Here is a 23,038-nt window from a genome sequence, read left to right on the forward strand (position 1 = left end):
TCCTTAAAGGCCTTGACCTCTTGCAGCATCACCAATGGTCCGGGAAACTAGGGGTGCATCCATAATAGTTGTGGAATCAGCTCTTTGATCAAAAAATGGGAACGAGATCGATTGGTCTAATCCGTCTTCGACTTCTTATGCTTCTTCTTAGACTTTGACCACAAAGACAACCTGTTGCAGGAATGGCCTTGAGAGTTGAAATCATAGGCGGATCTCATGAGGATCCATTAACAACATCTGTTTCAGACTGTCATTGCACAGTTTGAACTCTGTAGTCTTCAGTGCAGATATTGTTCTCTTGCACACTGGAAAAAGAGAATTTGGATGAATTTGTTAATCAGTGAATCGGTAAGTGGAGCCATGGATCTGCAGTCGAAGGCACAGAAAGAAAGGAACTGACATCAGCATGCAGAAGAGGCACCTATATGAAGCTCTGCTCTGCTAACTCCGGGGCGGAACGAGGCCAACGAGAAGCTGCATAACACCAACTTAAAGACAGCAGGAGCACTGCTGTGAAAACGTCTGGATCCAGTATGGCACCTGGGGAATATTCTAAAGAAGATGAATCTGCAGATATTTTAATCAGTCAACTGTCTTTATGCCTTGAACAACCAATGATTTTAGGCGCTGGAGGAGTGACTAAGCTAATCCTTCTTGATTTATCACCATTTGCCATGTGAGTCTGCAAAAGCAGCTGACAGTCTTAAAGTCTCTATATTTAACTTGGTTCATTCTTTTGTTTCTAGTCATTCCCAGGCTGGTTCCCTTGGAAACTATTGCTTCACGGCCAAATGCCTTATTTTGGGAGTGCCGCAAGGCTTGGCTTTCCTCTCGGTCAAATGCTTATTAATCGTGATATATTTCACTGCTGGTTAAATTTGATTCCTTTGGCACCAGAATGTTTGGTTGCACACAACACTCAAATCATACTTAGACTGGACAGGGATCACCAGGTACTTCAGGCTAATTTAAGACTTGTTCTGTACTTTGGCCAGCTGGATAAAAGCAAACTCACTCTCCTTGAAAGGCAGGAAGACAGAAGTGCTAGTCTTTAGTGATTCCTCCATGCAGATGCCATTTTGGTGGGAAAATATCTTTAGGTCCCTCTCTCTGCCCTTCTACGACAGCTCACACTCTAATTGTCATCTTAGATACATAGCAGCTGTTTGGGCCACATTTTACAAATTTACTTCTCCCTGCTGTCTCTTGATAAAGAACATTCAGAAAGTTCTGCCTTTCTTATCAAATTTTACCAGCAAAACTTTAGTCTATGAACTAACTACATCCAGGTTAGACTAGTGTAATTGTTTATTTGCTGGTCTTCTCTGTTACCTGGCAAAGAAACTTTATCTGGTTCAGAAAGCAGTTGCACGGTTAGTGCTGGGCCTTAACAAGCGTGCACATATTTCTTCTTACCATACCTAACTACATTGGTTGCCTGTACACAAACAACACTGTTTCTATCTCAAGTCAGTTTATTGCTTTCTTTCTGACTGCTACTGTAGGACGCTTCTCTTTCGGCATATAGTCCAGTCAAGACCTTAAGTTTAAGTTCTCGTCACTTTTTGTCTTTTCCCCACAAATTAGATGCTTCAGGTTAGGCGACAATTCCGATGGAAGTAACTGGAAAGGGTTGAAATGCTCTTCCTTTTTGCACTCAATCTGAAAGGTACCTTATTAAATTCCAGAAATTGCTAAATACTCATTTGTACAGGACTAAGAGTTGGCCTTTCTTAATACTGTTCCTTCCAATCAGCCTTTCTGGGGTGTTATGGTGCTTTATAAATTCTACTCTAATGCACTTCTGGCACGATTGGTTTAATAAGTCCAGGGCAGACTCACTTGCATTAAAAAAAAAAAAAAAACACGTTTGCAATTGCAACCCTTTAATTCATACCAAATAGCACTGTATGTCTCTTTCTCACTGTCGATAGCTTGGGAGCTAGCCTGTGCTGCTTCCACCACCCAAGGGACCAGCATAAAATAGGCTTTTGACAATACACCACACATACAACACTGCACACTGTCAAACAAACACTGCAAGGGCATGAATGGGATATACTCTCTTGCTACTCAAAGGCAGAGCAGTACATATAAAAGCGTAATCACATACGAGGCACAATGCACTGATAACATGTTGTAAAGGCAATTTTTTTATTCACGAGGCATGACTCACTTTTTTTATCACAGTGCTAGCTGCATCATTCTCAGGGTCACATTATGCTATAAGCAGCAGGTGTTACTATTACCCAGTGCAATGGTATGCTTTTTTTATTGGCCTTGAAATAAGGAAAGGTTAATCTGGCCTGGTGGTTTTAAACCAGGACGTGCATGACAGCAGCAGAATTACATTTCTGTCTTTCATACAACAAAAACGGCATGCTTTATGTCACAGATACAAACTGAATTGAAAGAGAAGACAAGCTGGGCTGATGATATTCCTCCCAGGGAATGTTCTAAATCTAGGTGCTCTTACTTTGGCTGTTTATACCGCTTCACTGTAATCAGTTTATCGGAAACAGTACAATTAATTACAGGACTTGCAGCACTTTCAAACACGGCAGTACTTAAGTAAAACACCGGACATTATGGTCAAGTTCACATAGTAAAATATAGTACGAAATCGGAGATTGAAGTTAAATGTAAGTTTCCAGTAGGCAGAGTTTTTTATACACAAGCAGTTTTTTTGTATGCACAATGGTTGGGACAGTAGAATAGCCTTATAAATGCAAATCATTGCCTTAGTTTAACCGTACCTGTAGCAGCCATGTTATCCTGCCCATGATAACCACGCCTAAAGAAAGTGCCCTTCTATGTTGTTTCAAGCCTCAATCAAATCTTGGCTCTCAAAACAAGAAAGTTTGAATAAATTCCCCAGCCGAAAATGCATAATTTACATTCTTCTTACAACTGAAGATAGTCTTCTTCATTCATCAGGATCTCAGTCTCCAGCACCAATGTACTCCCTGTGTTAAAGTAATGTGATGCCCATTACAACACTATGTGAAAAAACCTATACATTTGTGCATTGCTTTTGCTTACTAAGTTTAGTCAATTGAAAGTCACTGGGGGAAAGATTTTAGAAATTCACAGCTGATTTTCTTTTTTAATGAACCCTTACAGGGTTCGACTGTTGTGTGCGTTGACTTTCGACAGCCTTCACGCCCACAGTTCATTTAACATTTAGACAAGTAAAATCCAGGGCTCTCAGATTCTGGGAACTCTCACTCTGCTTTGAAAATATGGCAAGGTCAGTTTCTCACATATATACCACAGATAGTTTCAGACATCACACAAGAGAGCTCTTTGTAGTACATTACTGTAAAAGTACTACCTATGTAAATATACCACTGTGGAAGACCACAAACAAGAATAATTTCTAGAAGCGTTTATTGTATTACATGATAAGATCCAAATTTAAGTTACCCCCTCCGCCCTTTTTATCCCAGGAGAGCCTCCGTGTAGAGGAAATCATTAAATTCAAGGTATGCATCCAGCGCACCTTGAGAAAAAAAACAGCTATGGAAGTCTGAGCTTACTAAAATGATGAAATGGACAGTCCTGGGCACTCAAACCTTAATCTAATCCAGACAAAGCACATCTCAATCTCGGGCACGAGCTCAATGGCTTCTTTAATCCGTACATAACTCTTCCATTTTTTTTTTTTTTTAACACAAACTACTCCCATTCACAAGGGAGAATAAATAAGACATTACTCCATATTGTGCGCTGCTCTTGCAATGCCCCACCCTTATACGAAACAGACAAAAACCTAAACATGAGATGTTGTCCTGAGCCGTCTCGCAAAGACAGTCTGCAGTCATGTGCAAAGTTCTTCACTTCAGAAATCTGCCTCCATTAGAGAAGATGGATGCCAGAGTTACAACTTTAGCCAATCACCTTCCTCCACCGCCGCCACCACCACCTGCTTGATTTCCTGCATCTGGCGCTCCTGACAACATCAAGTAGAGAACCACGGGAATAATGTACATCCACTAAAAGAAAAGAGGGGAGGAGAGAAAAGAACACAATGACTTATCATCCCGAATCTGGAATGAAGTACCACTTCATTGTTGGATGTACAACAGGAGCCATGCACAAAGCAGACACCCACCAGGTTATGGACACCCCACAATATTTTTAACGGGTGCAAAGTTATAATTATCAAACAAGACTTTTCCAGAGCGGACATTCAGCTTATTATCACACCTAAACTGACAAATCACACCACAGAGAAAATAGACCTATCTTCACATTACACGCACCTTGGCACATAGTAAAAGTCACTTACTTTAGAGACACTTGTATTCTTAGCTCTACTACCACCACCCATTCTTCCTTAGTCCCCAAGACAGGAAAACTCTTGTTGGCACTCCCAATGTGACTAACCGAGATCATTAAAAATACAATTAAGGTGATGGCATCTTGCTCCCTGCTAACTGTGAAGGTATAACAAATCTAGAAGAATTAGAGCAATAGTCACTTTTTCTTTTATACCAGAGGGTCAGACGGTGATCATGGAGCTATAGATCGTGAAGGCTAAAAGTTGGGTCACCAAAGTGAAGTCCAAACTAGCCCACAGCCCAAACATCAAGCCTCCTAAGAAGTTCTCATCCACTGGTCAACTCAGGAGCAAAAGAGGCAAAACCAGTCTTGCTAGCTCTCTGGCAGCTGACTATACTGAGACCGAACTTCTCTGCTTGTGTACAGTTTCAAATTCAGAAGCACAGATCATCTTATAAGCATCAACAGTATGCACCATTAGCAGCTAAAGCAGTTTAAGATTTTCCCAGGCATTCAATCTTGAAGACGATTAAGGTCATCTCCCCGTACAGGTTTGATGGGAACTCCGGAATACCATCTATTTAGGCCTTTCAATCCCCTCAGACAAGTTCCTTTTAGGCCAGATGTCTGTATCCGGGCAAGACCGAGGCATTATTCATTTATTCACCATCAAGGTATCTTGGCATTGGAACCTACAGCCTAACACTATGAAAGGCTGAGTAAAAGTGTGTAATTAATTACCTTGTTATTGGCAACAGTAAAAGACAAAGCCAAGTCTTCAGGGCCTTCCTAAATTGCAAAAGTGAACATTGTGAACATAAGCCAGCTCAGTGAATGCTGGTGTCAGACTGAATAAGTATCCTGGGAGAAGACAGAGTTGCACAAGATGGAAGGAAAGGTTACTTGTAAACTTAGTTCTTCTCCAAGAAGATTTTCTCCAAATTCATCAACGGTAGAATACTGCACGAACCCTGAACAAATATCATTAAAATATGTTTTTTCGACTAACATGGCAAATTAGGCCGCATTTACCTTTTTTTTTTTTTAAACGAATACACAATAGCCAAATTGAAACATAAAAGCACATTTGGCTAAAAACACCATTGCATAATACTGTATAATAAACAAAAAGCAGCAAATGATGTCCTAATAACGAACCATAGCTGTTTAAATGAGTCAGAGAACTCCAGACAGCTGCTCGACCCAACGATGTCCTGCAGGAGGATAGGGAGTTTGTTTCTGAAGCCTAGAGAAGATTGTAACAAGAAGCCCAAGTTCAAAATTGTAGCACAGGGGTGCAGGGGCTGTTTAAATATACAGAGAGAATACCCATGATGGAAAACTATGATAACAAGTAACGTTTGTTTCCTCATCTTGGGAATGTCTCTGATATTCATAAAAAGTAGAACGGAGTAGCCTAAACAGTATTTAGAACCTAAGCAAACATGCTATGAAAAGAAGCCTGATTCACTAGCACGTCTATTTTGGAACCCAAACAATGTTTGGCAAAGGTTTGAACTGATATTCAAGTTGCAGTACTACAACCTTCAGCAATGGGGACATTTCTCACCAGTGGTTGCTTTTCCCCTTGTAGAACGGGAGGAATGGGTCTGAGACTTACTAGGCAGAGATCTATTCGATTTCCCATAACAGGTAACTACTTCCCATAACAGGTAACTACACAGAAGACAATTGATCTAAGAATTGTCTGCTTTGAAGCCTGACCTGTCCAGACAGCCCAATAATTTACACGAAAGGGTTGAAAACCTTATGAATATCTATAGTTCTGTCTATAAAAAAATTCTTTACATCAACACTGTATAAACACCACTCTGCAAAAATGTTGTTGGATTTGAGAAGTTAGTAAACAAGTAGTTTTGCTACTACGAAAATCTGAAAACTAATAACCTTTTCCGTGCTTCGGACGGCCCCTGTAGAATTCTGCCGCACAGCGGCGGAATCTGCGCCAAAGCGAAGCGGTTAAGAAACAAATGTGGGTGTGTGTACACGACATTTTATTTTGATGGCAACAAGTATATAGTTCCTCAATACAAAGAACTTGAAGGTCACTCACCTTTTTGCCAAAGTAATAGCCACTAAGAAAGCAATCTATCAAAGAAATATGCTGCAACTCAGCTTAGTGCATCTGTTCAAAGAGGGCTCCATTAATTCTAAAAAAGCATATTTAATTTCCACTAAGGATATATTTTAAGACCTCAGGAGCCAAGCGGTCAAGTTCAGTTATTGAAGACTTGGATGGAGAATCCTTCCTTATATCCAAGAGTGTACAGATGGTCTGATCAGAAGTTACTTGTGTGGAGGGAGAGACAACTGGAAAAGGTCTAGGTACCACCACTGACATGGCCAATCTCGAGCAATCAAAATCATCTTGGTGGTGCTACGTATTAACTTGGCAATAACCTTGGTGAGGAAAGCAAATGGTTGAAAAGCGTACAGATATCTTTTTGACCAAGCAATTGAAAATGCCTTTTTTAAGGCAGTGGGGGTTCAGAAAATCTTGAGGCTTACAAATTACATTTTGCATTTTCTGCGGTTACAAAAAGATTGTTCTCCAGATAGCCTTAGTCTAAAGTGATATCAGCTTAAAACATTATTGTTCAAGACCCGTTTATGCAGTTTTAACAAATGGCAACTTAATTGGTCTGCTGTGGAAGATAAATTGCAGGAGACTGGTGTTGCTTGCCATCATCCAATGCCAAATGGTCTGAGCATTTTGAAAAAAATACTTTGCCTTTTGTCCCACCCTGCTTGTTCAAATATTAAGTAGACTGTGGAATTGTTGTCCATCTACAGTAGAAAGGGACCTGACTTGCTCACTGGCAAGAATGTCTTGAATGAAAAAAAGGAGGGGTGAAACAACTGCGAAGCGTAAAAGAAGAGCATTACCAATAATAATTAAAGAGATTACATGAGAAGAAAGGTCTTCAGTTTCTCCCAAAAATATAGGTAGTCCGTGATAAGCCTCAATGGTGCCAACTATTCCAGAGCCGAGAAGTCTGGCCAGAAAAGGCTTTGGCCCCATATTAGGCATGGTTGTATTGAGGAACGGCTACCAGCACTAACTGGACTGAAATACAGTTTTAGGAATGTAATAGCTTTGGAATTTGATTGCAAGATGTTCTGAGCCATATAGGGATGCCAAGATGGCATCTACAATGTGAGCGTCACATTGCAAACGAGAAGAAACGTGAACTAGAATGCGGTGGCAATCTCTGAACTGTAGTATATCAAGGGGCTTAACCTGGAGAACACTGTTTCCCCCATGGCCATTTTTGGTCTGCTCGCACTTCACCAAGTTTGAAAACTGAATTGTGCTACAATTATCTCCTGAAAATCCTCTTCTTAGTATCAGCTGAATTTCTTCAGTATAACGGATTGTTGTTGGAGTGCCACAATTGGTGTTGTATGGACTTTACAATTTCTTCAAAGGCGGTATTATTTCATGACTGATTCTACTGAACTAACATTACATTTCCCCCCATTCTTTCTAAAGACTTTAAACCACATACTTAATTTGGTTTTCTGAACGTATTATAAACTGCATTCATTATTACTCAAGCTAGTTGAGGATTAGGCTGTGCATGCATATATATCCCTGCACCACAGACGAGTTGACTTTCGACTAACAGTTAACCATATATGTTGCAGCAATCCATTTATATTCACAAACACAAGTAGGTGCAGTGTGGTATCCAACTGTAAAACACAAATCATATAATACATGTTAGATATTTCAGTGCAGGTGAATAATGTTTACTCTTCAAAAACAGGAGGCAAATCTATACCAGGTCCAAGAGAAGATACCACGCAGTGGACTATGTCATTTCTAATTCCCCCTTTTGTTTTCAGGAGTGGCTTCCTGGCCTCCTGAGAGTACAAGATGGGCATGAAGGAACAGTATGGTAGTCCAGATTTCCACGCAGTGGAACCATGAGTCAGACAAAGGCTTGATGGACAATGCATAATGCTTTACAAAACAAATCCTTTGATGGACTGCGAGCCCGTTCAATTTTGTTCTAGCTTCAGACACCTGATCAAAATGCCACAGACCTGAGATTAATGTCATTGCCATTTTCTAAATTAACTGAAGTTTGGTCAGAAAACTTGGCTGAAAGCTGCAGGTAGCAGGCATCACCGTAGTCCTGCCTGGATGTCACACCAGCCACTACCATTGAAGCCCAGTGTTCTTTAGATATGACCTTTAAACTTTCTCAAAAGCTTAAATTGCACATGTTAAGATAACCCCAATAACTTGGGTTTCTATAGAAATATCTTCGCCCATAAGAAATTCAAAATTCTTAACACTGGTAACAGGGGAAGGGCAAAGACCGAGCGTCCTGGTCATAGATTGTAAGTCCAGAGCATGTCGCGCCCAAAAATTGTTCCTCAGTTTTATCAGCCTTAAGTTAGGCAAGTTAAAGCCGATCCAGCCCTAAATCACCGACAAGCAGGGCAGAAGGCGCTCTGGGTACCATATGCAGAGGAATCTAGCGAGAAAAGGACCTGGGTATCATCAGCATAAGACATGTAGTCAATCCCAAAAGATTGAATCAAACTTATCAAAGGGCAGATGTACATGTTGAATGAAACTGGTGAGTGAGGAGCCCAGTGGCAATTAAATGGTCTTTATTCTGATCTGCAAGATCTGGCTAAAGACTTACTACGGTCAGGAATGAGGCGAACCAGGCAAGCATCCTAGCATCAATGCTGACCTATAATAAAATGATAACAACAATAACATGGTCAACTGTGTAGAAGATGGTGGATATCTCAAGCAAAAAAAGATCCACCAGTCTGCCTTGATCCAAGTTAAGTTTGATATCACTGAAGATCGGGAAAAGAACTACCTTGGTACTCATTTCCGGTCTGAAAGCGGCTTGCACCATATCCAGCAGGTTTGTCCTCCAAGAGGCTCCCAAGCCATCGTTCTAGGTATTTAACCTATTTTTGTCATAAACATAGGTTCCACACCTTGGGCTGTGAGAGTTCCACACTGAGCATCCAAAGCCTCCAGAATCGCATCTGGCACTACAGCCTGTAATGGAATCATTCAGCCCTGACAATCCAAGGACATGCTTCATACACCTTCTCAATAAGCATCTGATTTTCAATCCTCTGCCTCTGGATGAACAGATGAAGTGGAACCCAATGCATTACATGTTTGTCTTAGCAGCAAAATCATCAAAGAGTCTGCCACAGAATTTTCTTTAAACTTCAAATCAGAATACGCAAGACACAGTTTTTTCTCCACTGGTCTTTTTACTGGATGAAATGAACAGTGGTTAACAAAAATACCCGTCGTTGGGTCCAAAGTTCCAGGAACCAAAGAAGCTAGAGGAGGGTCTTGAGGCTGTGTTTGAATTGTTTTGAATAGGTCTGGTGTTTGCACCTTAGGTATTGTTTTTTCAATACTGAACTTCCCTGCAGCGCTACTAGCCAGTTTGTGACACAAGATAACATTTTCGATGGGAGAAATTCGACAGAGCAGATTCCAATGACACTAGTGAAAGTGCGCACAAATCTAAAGACGAAAAGGAACCATAATCGGAGTCAAAATGGTGTGACATGACTGTGCCTTTTGACTCTTTTTGCACTAGGTGATTAACTACATTGGGGTTCGGATTGTTCATGACAAGAGCGGTCCTTAGACTCTACATTTCAACATGTTTAGCAGGACTTTGAAGGAGAGTCATCTTTTTCTTAAAAGCACATGAAACTGGCATTCCGCAACAAATATTATGACACACTGCAGTCTTAGCTTGAGCTTGTATAGGATTAGGCTGCCCAGGAGCCAGCACGACAAATAATGGTTTTAAAGGCCGGCACTAATTGGCAAGGTTATGCCCTTTGCAGCAATAAAGCTTTTATGAGAGGATGCGTTGCAGTTTCTTCTTCATCAGATTAAATATTACCTACCTCTTTTTTCACAGGTTAAGGAGAATCTAGAGGCAGCAAGATGCTTTTCCAAGTTTTTCGAGCTTACAGCGACCCAATTCTTGCTATGTGTGTGGTACCCTAGGAGGCAGTGAGACTTCCAACAGCGACATATCTCGAGGTCAATAAATGCCTTGACGGCAAACACGAATATTCAGAACCTCTCCTCATTAAGGCATGAGAATGCCTTCACAAAGTGTTTCAACATTCACTGATATCCTGAATAGCCTCAATATCAACCAGGAAAAGGAGTGCTCTTCTCAGCTCTGAGGCAGGTAAAGATGCTATTAAAGATATCTTCTCAATTTCACCCGGTTTCATCATTTGGCAAGCTCACTCTCTGTGCCTTAATCATCTGCGTGAATTTTGTTTCTACAAATGCCACAGTCTTTGCTGGTAAGGCTTTCAGGAAGACAGTTCACAAACATAGGAAAATGTCTAGGAAAATTGGCCATGTTCTATCACAGACTAGACATTCATCACAAAGCACAATGAACTATCGTCAGCGAAAAATAAAACCCAGAAATTGATTGGTTTTCAAACGAAAATGGAAACAAAAAAGTAAGGACTGCCAAAATAAGTTGAGCGACTTTGAACCCCATCACTTCCCAAACAATTTGGTGTTTCTAGATTTGCAAAGCGGCAGAAAGTATCACAGAATTATGGAATTCTTAAAGTGTCAGGGACAATTTTTAGCACCTCTGCTTTCTTGAGTATTAGGATATTTCATGCTTTGTGATTTTTCTTATGTAGTAATATGCAGTGGTGTTTTCAGCAAAACATGCTTTTAAAAGTATAATTTATCATTTGGATATTAAAAAAACATTATTAGTTGCCTACCTGGAAAACAATTTTCTGAGATGTGTTCCAGTATCTCGAAGAGGTGATGAGATATTCTATATTTTATTAATTATGAGAAAATATCCATTTTCACTTGCATTCTTTCCCAAATGGGAGAGCTTCTCTGGAAAGAACAAGTCATACCAATGAGAAGTCAGGGTGTTTCAGCACAATAGATTACTTGAAAATCCCATGGGGTTCCAAATGGGCATTTCGTTGGAGAGCGGGGGGACTGGGGGAAAGGAGGGGAATTCACACTAGCCATGAACTCTGCACAAGAGTCTTCGCAAAAACAAAATCAGAGTAACAGTGGATATCTAAACACATTCTGTATGAGCCACCTGAGGGAAGAATGCAATCTCCCCTTACTCGTATTGCATTCACTGAAACCATTAACCTTCAGAGTAAGCAAGAGTCCTGGAGACTGTGCGAGTCTGGTCATCTGACTGAAAAGGGCATCAGGGTTCTAGAAGAAAGAGGCCTGAGTATTCTGTAGTGATGTACATTGTTCATAAACATGTCCTGCCTCCCCGAGTAGAGACATAGGGCTGATGAAAGGAAGCCGATTGCTTGGGTCTACTGCCTGTGCACTTGAGATTACAGTTTATTTTAAACTTCTCTTAAGCTGTGCAAATACGATCTTAATTCTCCTTATCGTTAGGACATCCTACAAACCTGGATGAAGAGGGTCCAGAGTGTAAGAATACACAAGCATGCTTCATACAGCTACTCAAACAAAATACTTTTTACCAGCGTCTAGTTACACTGCAAATGCCAGCATGATGCAGTTGGCAGCAAGTTAGTCTTCTTGGAGCACGCACTCAACTTCCAGTTTCAAGCTACAGAACAAAGGTTCCTTCAACAAACTATTAGTCCCAGCAAAAGTAAAATCTTCCACTCACAGCTCCAGTTCATGCACAAAGAACATACCACACAGCTTCTTTTAACACCCCATAAAGACATAACACATCTTGCTCACATTCTGAGGGACATCGGACATGTTCTGGTCACACTACAAGAGGCTCCACATGGTTGCAGTCACCTAGTAAATCAATGTCTTGTATTTCACTGGACAAAATTAGATTTTTAATCACCTTACCAGTATGAATAGTATTTGGTTGTCACAATACTCATTTTATACACTCTAGTGTGACATAAGGGATAGTCTTGCATAGCTTATCATACAATACGAATCTCACAAAGCTTCTCATCATACCACACCATCAGATAGCAGATGTATCAGAATTATCATAAGTATCTCAAACCAGACCTCTTGTAAAGTGTCAAGAGAAAGCCTTAAAAAGCACTTAACTTTATATTTGCTTTAGAGCATGTAAAGCAAGCCACTGCCTTTCTGCTAGGTTCACTCTACCAAATACTACATGCATGCATAAACCTACACGAGATCTCTTGTACAACATCTGGTCAAACCACACAAAACTTCTCAGATTTCTACCACACCAAACCAGACCTCTTTCAAGCCCATAGGTCACGCCTCTAGGAACTCTTGCACATTCTCAGGTCAGAAAGTGTAGGTATGAAATATCGAGTGAAATCCCAAGTTACCAGAATATGAAAGCCAAAATGTAGAGGACCAAAATATTGACATGTATGCATAGGTATGTATAGCATTACTATACTAATTCCACATCTATTTACCTTGACAATATACATCACCAAGGTACGTAGATGAGGAGTTAATAATACATCGATACTTATCTATATGCAATTAGCTGCTTGATATGTTATCCCGCAATATTTCGGCTTCTATAGTACGGTAACTCGAGATTTTACACTCACTTTTCCAAACTACAAACGGTCGTACATCAAGAAACAACTCTCACAGTCTAACATCTGACCACACAAGACCCTTTGCACAGGTGTGGAAATATCACAAGAGGCCTAACCCACAACCTCACGGTCTATCACTAGAGCTCTTCCACAATGTTTCAGTTCAACAAATAAGCAGCCTCACACTTATCTCAGGTCAAGCTTTAGATGACCTCACTCGTTATCAGATCAAACAAGGAGATCTCTCATGCTGTATCATGTCAAATTAGACATCTTTCATAGTGTCAGAAGAAACACCAACTCATCTACAGCCTCAGGTCAAATCATGCAAAAGGTAAAAGCACTAGAAATCTTTCCCTCATAATCAAGTCAAACCTTGCGAGATCTCTCACAGCATAAAAAAAAAAAACAGAACAGTCTAGGCTGTATTCAACGGTAGGACAGAGTGAAGAATTAGCAATCAACGCACATCTTCCTCAGCATGCAAAGTCTCAAATACGTCATGGTTATGTGACCTTGGTGCCTGCATTTATTGACAAGAACATGCATGCAAAATCAACATTTCCTACAGAACAAACACATTTTTCCTTATGAAAATAATGGCACCTGTCCCTTTTTTATCATAGTGTTTTGCCTTTTCATCAGTAGCGGACATTCCGCTTCACAAACATGATTCATGCAGGGAGCCCAAAAAGGTGTCATCTTAGTAGTAATCACCAGGACCCCACTCCATTCATTGTATGCTAAACTACAGCAGTGAACAAAAGTGCAGGATGTGAGGCAACCCATCACCAGAAGTGAAGAGGGACAATAGTGAGTGGGGTACACAGGCTACTAGAAGCAGAGGGAATAGCACAGGCAGAGAGGGAGAAATGCAGAGTCCCTCAGGAGAAGAACAAATAAATGCAGCAGAGCACAACGCAGCACGGGCGGTATCCAAACCGTTTTAAATGGAGTGTGACTTCAGGCAGGTACAGTAAGGGACAGAGAGATGGAAACAGAGGTACACCAGAAGTATAAATAATAAAAGGGATCTTGTCATGCGCAAACATAGCCCAATGGGCGTCAAGGCGCCTAATTCCAAATCCAGCTCATAGCAAAGCTCCTGCAGCTCAACCTGTGTAAGCTCTAGAGAAGCACCAGGTTTTTAGGGCCTTTTTAAACAGAGCTAAAGAAGGCAGAGTCTTCAGCTCTATCGGCAGGCTATTCCAAAGTTGTGGAGCAACAACTGAGAAAGCCCTGGCTCCCCATCTGGCGAGCTTAAAACGAGGGACAACAAGTTGAAGCAGCCCTGAAGAACGCAGACTTCTTGAAGGGCAGTAACGAGTAAGCAAGGAGCTGATGGCGCCTTTAGATTCATCCTCCATTGCTCTGTATGTCAGACACAGAATTTTAAAGTTAATTCTGTGCTGAATAGGCAGCCAATGAAGGTCTCTCCTCGCAGCAGTAGCAGAAGAAGACCTGGAGAGATCCAGGACAAAACGTGCAGCAGCATTCTGCACGATTTGCAGTCGATGTATAAGGCCCTTGTTGGCTTCCATGTAAAGAGAGTTGCAATAATCCAACCTGGAGCCAACAAGGGCGACTGCAATCTGCTTGCGAGCTTGAAGTGACAAATAGCTGCGAATTCTATTGAGTGTCCTGATCACGCCCCAGCAGGTCGAAACAGTCCGATTCACCTGTAGGGACATTGAGAGTGAGGTGTCGAACATTATACCCAGATTTCTGGCAGATTGAGATGGAGTCGGGCAGATACCCAGAGAGGAAGGCCACCACTCACTTGACCAAACCTCTTGGTTCTTCCCGAAAATCAAAACCTCAGTCTTATCGCCATTTAGCTTCAGGGAGTTTGCAACCATCCAGTCTGCAGCATGTTGCATGCAAGACCGGAAGCCAAAGGCAGATGTTATGACAGAGGATTGAGTCAGCGAAACCATGATCTGGGTGTCGTCGGCATATGATACCACCTCCATCCCCTGCGATCTTACTAGTCTAGCAAGGGGGGCCACGTAGATATTAAACAGGGTGGGACTTAATGCCGACCCCTGTGGCACTCCACAGTGCAAAGACTTTGCAGGGGAGAGGTGGTTGCCGAGCATTACTCTTTGTTCCCTATCAAGGAGAAAGGAATTGAGGAGACTCAATGCCGAACCAGTGACACCTGCCTCTCTAAGCCGAGATGTTAAAATGGCAGGGGACAGAGTGTCAAAAGCGGCTGTGAGGTCCAGTAGCACAAGAACAGTTGTTTGTCCAGCGTCCACCTTGCGTCGGATGCTATCGACTACAAAGGTGAGAGCGGATTCTGTGCTGTGGTGTTTTCGAAAACCATGCTGGGTAATGTCAAGACACTCAGAGACTTCAAGAAAAGAGGATAAGTGGCGATTCAGGTGGGCTTCCAAAATTTTTGCGGGTGCGGGGAGCAGAGAGATCGGCCTGAAATTTTTCAGGAGGCCTGGATCGAGTGAAGGCTTCTTTAGGAGCGGCTTCACAATGGCCTTCTTCCATATTGATGGAAAGATGCCTTGAACAATTGCCTTATTCATCACCTCAAGTAAGGGAGGGAGAAGACTGTTCCTACACTCTTTTAATTTTTTGAGCGGCAGTGGATCAAGAGGAGAGGAGGATTTGATCTTATCCAAGAGGCCGTTGAGACCCTCCAAAGACATTAAAGGAAATGCAGAAAGAAGGCTAGGGGGTACTAAAGGAGGACTGAAAGGGACTGATAGAAGATTTTCCGGCAGGGCAAGACGTTGTACTTCCAAAGAGGTATGAATATCTAAGATCTTAGTATGGAAGAAGTCTGCAATATCGTCACAGAGACGCTGAGAACTGACTACGGGGTCTGGAAGTTGGAGGGAGCACAACGAGTCAGCAATTTTAAAGAGCTCCCTAGAGGAAGTGAGTGAGCTGGTAAGGCTGGAGAAGTATTTCTGCTTCTCCATAATCACTTTCTTCTTGTACTCACGAAGAGCAGACTTATGGGCCTCCCTGTCCATGGGATCCCAAGATTTCCTCCATCTTCTCTCGCTGCTTCTACAGCCCTGTCGTAGTCCTCTGAGATGGTCCGAGAACCATGGTGCTGATGGTTTGCGCCGGGCTACATATCGCAGGGATGCAGGAGCAAGTTTTTCCACTGCATTGGCGATGGAATCCTGCAGATCATGTGCTGCCTCAGCCGCATCCTTTAGTGAAAGAGCCTCTGGTGTGGAAACAAAGGGGGCCAGAACCTCATTCGAGAGATTTCTGAAGTTTCTTCTAGAAACAAAAGGGGTAGTCCCTTTCCTAATCCCATAAGAAAGAGAGAAGGCAAGCTGCAGAGGGACAGCAAGGTGATCAGTCCAGACCAGGGGTAGGGGTAAGCCACTGGAAAGTCTTGTATCATTGGAGAACACCCCGTCAAGGATATGGCCAGCTATATGGGTGGCATTAGTAACAAGCTGGGTAAAATCACAGGATGCAAGAGATTCGACCAGTGATATGGTATCCTTAGAGTGAACCTCATCAAGATGGAAATTGAGGTCACCTAGAATAGTAAAGGAGGGCTTTCCAAAATATGGTTCGAGGATTTTCAATAAATCCAGGGCAAAGTTAGCTCTATACCCAGGCGGCCTATAGATCAGTATGCCCGTGAAAGAGACTGAGGGGGCACAAATGATACAAAAATATAGAGCTTCAAAACAGTCTTGGGGCGAAGACAGTGGCTTGAAAGGAAATCACAAAGCATAATATGGACAGAAAATTATAAAATGGAAAGTGAGATCATAAGTGTAACAATAGAGGGATGCCAGAAACATGGGTGCGAAGGGCAACAAACCTGGGAGTGGACCCGAAAACAGAAAATAAAAGGGCAATAAAGGGCGAGTGGTTAATTTGTAAAATAAAAAAGTGCCGGGGCTCTCCTCAGGAGGCAGCGCTAACATGAGAAATGTGCTTGTGCAAACTGCCTCCTGACTAGAGACCTGGCACTTATTATTCTGGGAAAGACTTGGCCTAATGGCTAAGCTGCCGATTTCGGAGCTGGGAACCCGGGTTCGAGTCTCGGCGTGGCTCAACATACTGTGATTTTGTTCAAAATCACGTGCTTTCCAAATGAGTGTGTCCTTAACTGGTGCTATAAGCACCGGTGCTGAGGATTAGGTGCCTGTGCTGAGCACCTGAAAGCATCTGCTCAAATTAAGTACTGGGTGGAGCTGGATATGGGGGTTATAGAGGCCCAGGAATGTGTTTTAATACCAAAGCCAAACTTCAAGCGAGATTAACACTATCCAGGAGGGTTTGCAGGAATCCCACTCCTGCAAATCCCCCAACGTACTTATCTGGCTTGCAGACATACCAGCTTTGCCAACATTGCCAGGAAAACTGTATTTGTATTTAAGCAGCTGCTTGCATGAAAAGTTGCCCTGGCCCACTGAATTTTAGAGACAGTCTGGCAGGCGAACGTGGTTTCTAGGGCTGTCAAAGGGTCATAATGGAATACATTAGGAATGTCCCTTTGGCTTGCCTGCTAATTGTGTTTTGCCATAAAATGAACTGACCTGTCTGGCAGTAAAAACAAACAAATACATTAGAAAGGATTGATTTTTTTTTAATACAATGTTTGTAGGAGTGGAATAACTGAATGTGTTAAAAGTGTTGCGTATACTTTTCAGATGTAAAATAGTTCCTATTAAATTGCAATTGAACTAGAAGACGGAATGCTACAACAAACAACCAATATCCTGTGAAGAAATATGTATACTCATCTGGGCGGATTCATTATGTGATTGAGTTTGTCTCAAAGCAATGGCTCAAGTGGGGCAGACTGAAACAAGCCAAGGGACTTATCCAAATCACATTGTATGTACGCTGCTAACAAAGTTTCGCAGACACAAGCACTTTCAGACCTAAAAATGTAGCCTCAGATTTTGTTTTCAGACCACAATTTTCTAAATATTTTGGCTGTAATGCTATGTGTTTTCTGGATATCGCAAAAGCAAATCTGCTAAAATATTTCACCACACTAAAACAGTATCCAGGACCATTATTTTTCAACAACAACCCTTGTACATGGCCAGAAGAAATTGTGTGACTTGGATTCACCCTGGATACCAAACTCATGCCTCAAAGAACACATTGTCATTCTCTTCTGAAGAAAATCCAACATTTCTTCCAGAAAGTGACTTCAGAATGCTGTTCAAGCCCTAGTACTCTAGCAACTGGATGGAGGTAATGCCCTACTCCATGGGCTCCCAGACACACCGTAGCAAGTTTCATTCAAAGCCTGAAGAAATATGATCACATCACTGCCACCCTAATGGAACGCTTTTAGTTCCCCTTGCCTGCCTGCAGCATCTTGTAAACCAAATGGGACGGGGCATCCATCTAGAGTTACAGACGAACCGGCTGGTATTAAAATCCCATCCATCAAGGGAAGCCTAGTACACAAGTTCACGGGCAATAACACAACCATGTGGGACTGCAACAAACATGGAGGGGTGGGGTCATGGACCCTTTGTCAAGAGTCCCTGCGTCTCTGGACATGGCTGGAACAGCAGGGCATTTCCCTATATTGAAAACCAACTGCATCATTTACAAAGTCATCCCGACCAGCACTCCCGCTTATCTTGAAGACAAGCTCGCCAGCTCTGGTGGTTCTCAGCACACCCACAGCTGGGACACCATCAGTCTACAGACTAAGGAGAGCACACAAAAAAAAAAAGATAACAAGACAGCAGACCTTTTCTATCTATGCACCCAGGATCTGGAACCACATCCCTGTATCCATCAGGACTGCCTCAATGCTGCTCCAAGTTAGGAAAGAGTTGGAAGACTCACCTCTTTGAAGAGCACTGCATCACAAGGCATAAACTGTACACAAAGCAGCTTGCCCTCATATTACTCACTGACCTGACTTTATGCTCGTCTTTGACCATGCACAGTGCTCCACTACATTTTGTCTGGGTTCGCTAATGCCTTATGGTACAGACTATGTAGCTTCATATTTCATATCTTTGAGTTATTCCCAAGGTCAGACTGGATCTGGATATTTTTTGTGAGCAGTACTCCTGCACGCCGATATGTGGCGTCGTTCGGCCTATGCGTGGCAACGGCGTCAGCCCTGGAAGCGACGTGGCAGTGCCTATATAGGCATCACCCTAGTGCACTGAAGTCAGTTTCGTGACTTTCCACGCCAGGAGCGCTGAGCGACGAAGAACAATGGTGTGAAAACCCGGTACCCAGAAATCCGTTTGCAGAGCGGGAAGGATGGGTGCATTGGTAACTAATCTGTAGCTAGATAGAGTCTCTACCAGCTACAGTGTTACCAAAGGTAAGTAACTTGCTCATCCGATAGAGACTTCTAGCTGCAGATTCCTTCCTTTAGAATAGATACACAAGGTCTGAAAAACTATTTTACACTGAAATGTCCTGCAGGTGCGAGCGGGCAAAATACCCGTCCAGGCAGTAGTGTTTTGTAAATGCGTGCAGAGGTGCCTATGTTGCTGCCTGGTAGATGTCCAGAACCGGGACTCTAAGTGCTAATGCAGTGGTTGCAGCCTTGGCTCTGGTGCAAGGGGCACGCAAGTCCATCCACCCAGAAGTCTCTTGTGCAGTCAAGGTAGAACGAAAACGCTCTTTTTGGGTCCAGAAGGCAGAGCCGCTCCTCTTCTTTAGAGGGATGTTGTGGACAAAAAGTAGGCAGGGGGATGTACTGGCCTATATGAAAAGGAGTGAACACTTTCAGCAGAAAGGAAGCTCTACTGTGAAGAACCAGCTTGTCTTGGTAGAAGCCGAGTTATGAAGGCTTAGATGACAAAGCCTGAAGCTCACTGACCCTCTGGGCAGATGTTATTGCCACCAGGAAGGCAGTCTTGATGGTAAGGAGCCTGAGAGGGCAGCTTTAGAAGGGCTCAAATGGACTAGATGAAGAACCCACTGAGGTATGATGAAGAGGGAAGGAGTAAACATATGTTGCTACCTTTCAAGTACCTTTGTACAGTCAGGGATTTGAAGAGAGATGTCTGGTCAGGCAGCCGCAGAAAGGTTGAGATAGCAGAAAGCTAGCCCTTGGAGGTGCCCAAAGCAGATCCCTGTTGGACAAGGGGGAAGGATAAAGAGAAGGACATGAGAGAGAGTAGCAGAAAGAGTGTCAACCCAGTTTCTCTGCACAACATGCCATAAACTTGCCCCAACAACAGGTGTATAGCTTCTAGGTGGAGCGACACCTGGTGCCCAAGATAACAATGCAGAGTTCGGGTAGAAGGTTAAAAGCGGTCAACTGTCATTGCTCAATCTCCATGCAAGAAGGCAGAGCGTTGACAGGTTTGGGTGGAGAACCCTCCCATGCTGCTGCCAACAGAGGATCCTCTCGAAGGGGCAGCCTGATTGGAGGACAGATGGCAATGCTCAACAGCTCGGAACACCAACGAGTCTAGTCTAGAGCCACAAGGTTGAATTGGGCCAAGTAGTTCCTGATCTTCTTGAGAACTTTGGGAAGAAGTGGCATGGATGGAAAGGCATACAGGAGGCTTGGAAACTCCGGTGTGCAGAACTGCTGACACTGCGTGTGCTCTGCGATGGCGAACGGATCTAACTAAGGCTCTCCCACTGAAGAAACACATTGCAACACCTACGCTACGGATGTGGACGCCATTTGTGATCCGCTAGGCATCTTAAGCTGAATTCATCCGCCCTGGCATTCAGAGAGCCTGCCAGGTGTTGAACAGCCAGAGAAATGATCTGCTGTTCCAGCCATGTCCAGAGACGGAGAGCCTCTTGATAAATGGACCACGAGCCCATCCCCGCCCTGTTTGTTGCAGCAACAAATGGCGGTGGTCTTGTCCATGAACACTTGTACTAGCCTTCCCTTGATGGAGGGTAGAAAGGATTTTAATGCCAGCAAGTTCGCCCAGAGCTCCAGAAATTTGATGTGGAGTCGGGAATCTGCCAGAGACCTCTGATCTCCATCTCTTCAAGATGGCCGCCCCATCTCAGGAGAGACGCATCTATCACCACTGTGAGATCTGGCTGGTGAAGGGAGTAGGGTCTGCCTCAGACCCAATAGCGGTCTGTTATTCATCACTGCAGAACATTTGCAGTTCACTCCTAGATCTTGACCAAGTCGGAGAGATTCCCCTGATGCTACGTCCACTGGATTTTCAGGTTCCACTGCAGAGTCCGCATATGCCAGTGGGCATGTGTTACAAGCAGGATGAACTAGGCGATGAGTCCTAGCAGCCTCAGAATCAGTCCCAACGAAACCCAGGATAGAGGCTGAAACATCAGTATCATAGCCTGAACATTCTGGACTCGTTGCTTGGCAGGATAGGCATGAACCTGTACCGCGTCCAAAACAGCTCAGATGAAAGGGAGCGTCGGAGATGGAGCCAGGTGTGACTTTGGCACGCTGATAGTGAACACCGACGAATGCAAGTGGTCTGCTGTAATGTGGAGGTGAGTGGCGAAAGCCTGGGGTGAGCCGCCTTCAATAGGCAGTTGTCGAGATTGGGGAAAAATGGCAAATCTGATCTTCACATTTGAGCTGCAACCACCGCCATCACCTTGGTGAACACCCGAGGATCACTAGTAAGGCCAAAGGGGAGCGCGGAAAACTGAAAGTGCTCATGGTCCATCATGAACAGCAGGTCACACCTCTGGGCAGGTAGGACGTGAATGTGGAAGCATTCTTCCTGCAAACCCAACGCTACCATCGAGACTTCAGATTCCAGGGCAGGTAGGACTTGAGCAAGCATGATCATTCTGAACTTCTTCTTGAGTAACAAATTGAGAGGGTGCAGGTCTACGATAGGACAATGGCCTCCGTCCTTCTTGAGCACCTGAATGTAGCAGGAATAGCATCCACAACCTACTTCTGGCGTTGGCAACCTCTCTATGGCTGTAATGGTCAAGAGAGCCATCACTTCCTGATGGAGCAAGGGAAGATGGTCCTCCATCAGCCTGTCGCAAGCAGTTGGAATGGTTGGTGGGGTAGGCACGAAGGGGAGGGAGTAGTTCCTTTGGACAATTTGAAAATCCCATCGCTCAGTAGGGCTGGTGATGGTGTATCATGCCTTCCACTGGGTGTCTGATGGTAAGAGGGCAAAGTATCCAAAGGAGGCACCGGCTGCCAGGTGGGTGGCTGGCCCGAACTCTGGCTGCCGGACCGACAAGGTGTGTTGGTGCTGCATCCCTGGCCATGCAGAGGCAGGGAAGCTTCTGTGCCGTGGTGGCTGGGAGGGTATAGACAGCTGGAATCCGTTTCTGTGGCCACAAAAGGAGTCAAAGACTGACAGGGGGTGGCGAGGTGCCATGGAATAGGCCAAGGACCTGGTCGTAGCCCTGCTGTACTTAACCCCTTCAGTGCCCATGACGAGCTGGACTCGTCATGGGCTGCGGTGGCGCTGTGCCCATGACGAGTCCAGCTCGTCATGAACTCCGCCCGCTAATGGAAGGCGCGGCACTGGGCGGGGAAAGGGGCGGGCATGCAAGGGGTTAAAGGGCTCCAGCTCTGACAAGGCAGAAACCAACAAAGTGCATGCCCAAAAGCGATGCTTGGATATCCAGTGAAAAAAATAGTTGTTCTCAGCCAGGCATGGCGCCGTAAGGCCACCATCGAAGAAACTGCTCTGCACAGAGAGTCGGTGGTATACAGTCCACATCTGATTGTGAACTTAGCTGCATCTCCAGTTAGCAAAAGCTTGGAAAATTATGGTACGGGCCTCCTTCGGAACCAAGGGCAGCATCTTCACAACTGAACCCCATACAGCATGGGAGTAACGTCCCAAAAAGCACATGGTGTTCACAGACCGCAGTGCCAGGCTGGTGGAAGAAAACATCTTCTTGCCTAAGGTGTCCAGCCTCTTGAATTCCCTATCCGGTGGGGCAGTAGGGAATTCCCCAGGAGTTACACAGGAAGTGGAGGGTAGAACAACCAAGCTCTTTGGGGTATGGTGTTGTATGAGGAAATTGGGGTCCTCTGGGGCGGGGCAGTGGCGCAGGCAATCGTCCACGTTAACAGGAGCCCTTGTGCTGGGCTTGGACCAAGTCCCAAGCAGGACGTCTCTAAGGGCTTCCTTAAATGGGAGAAGCAGTTCTGAGGGGTCACTCCCGACTGAAGCACCTCAGTCAAGACGTTAGTCTTGACTGCCATGGAGGGTAGTCTAAGGTCCAGGACCTCAACCACCCTTCTCTC

At 43.9% G+C, this 23,038-nt stretch overlaps 1 protein-coding gene across 2 annotated transcripts in view; it reads right to left on the reverse strand.

The window, feature by feature from the left end:
- Positions 1 to 2,132: 2,132 nt before the first annotated feature.
- EMC10 (ER membrane protein complex subunit 10) overlaps positions 2,133 to 23,038 on the reverse strand; it is a 106,100-nt gene continuing 85,194 nt past the window's right edge. For both annotated transcript variants that reach the window (XM_085616136.1, XM_085616137.1), the window contains one exon: positions 2,133 to 3,995. In XM_085616136.1, coding sequence (XP_085472262.1) covers positions 3,897 to 3,995 — 99 coding nt within the window. In that variant the 3' untranslated portion in view covers positions 2,133 to 3,896. The remainder of the gene's footprint in view (positions 3,996 to 23,038) is intronic.

Source organism: Triturus cristatus, chromosome 7, assembly GCF_964204655.1.
Source record: "Triturus cristatus chromosome 7, aTriCri1.1, whole genome shotgun sequence".
In the NCBI taxonomy this organism is placed as follows: domain Eukaryota; kingdom Metazoa; phylum Chordata; class Amphibia; order Caudata; family Salamandridae; genus Triturus; species Triturus cristatus.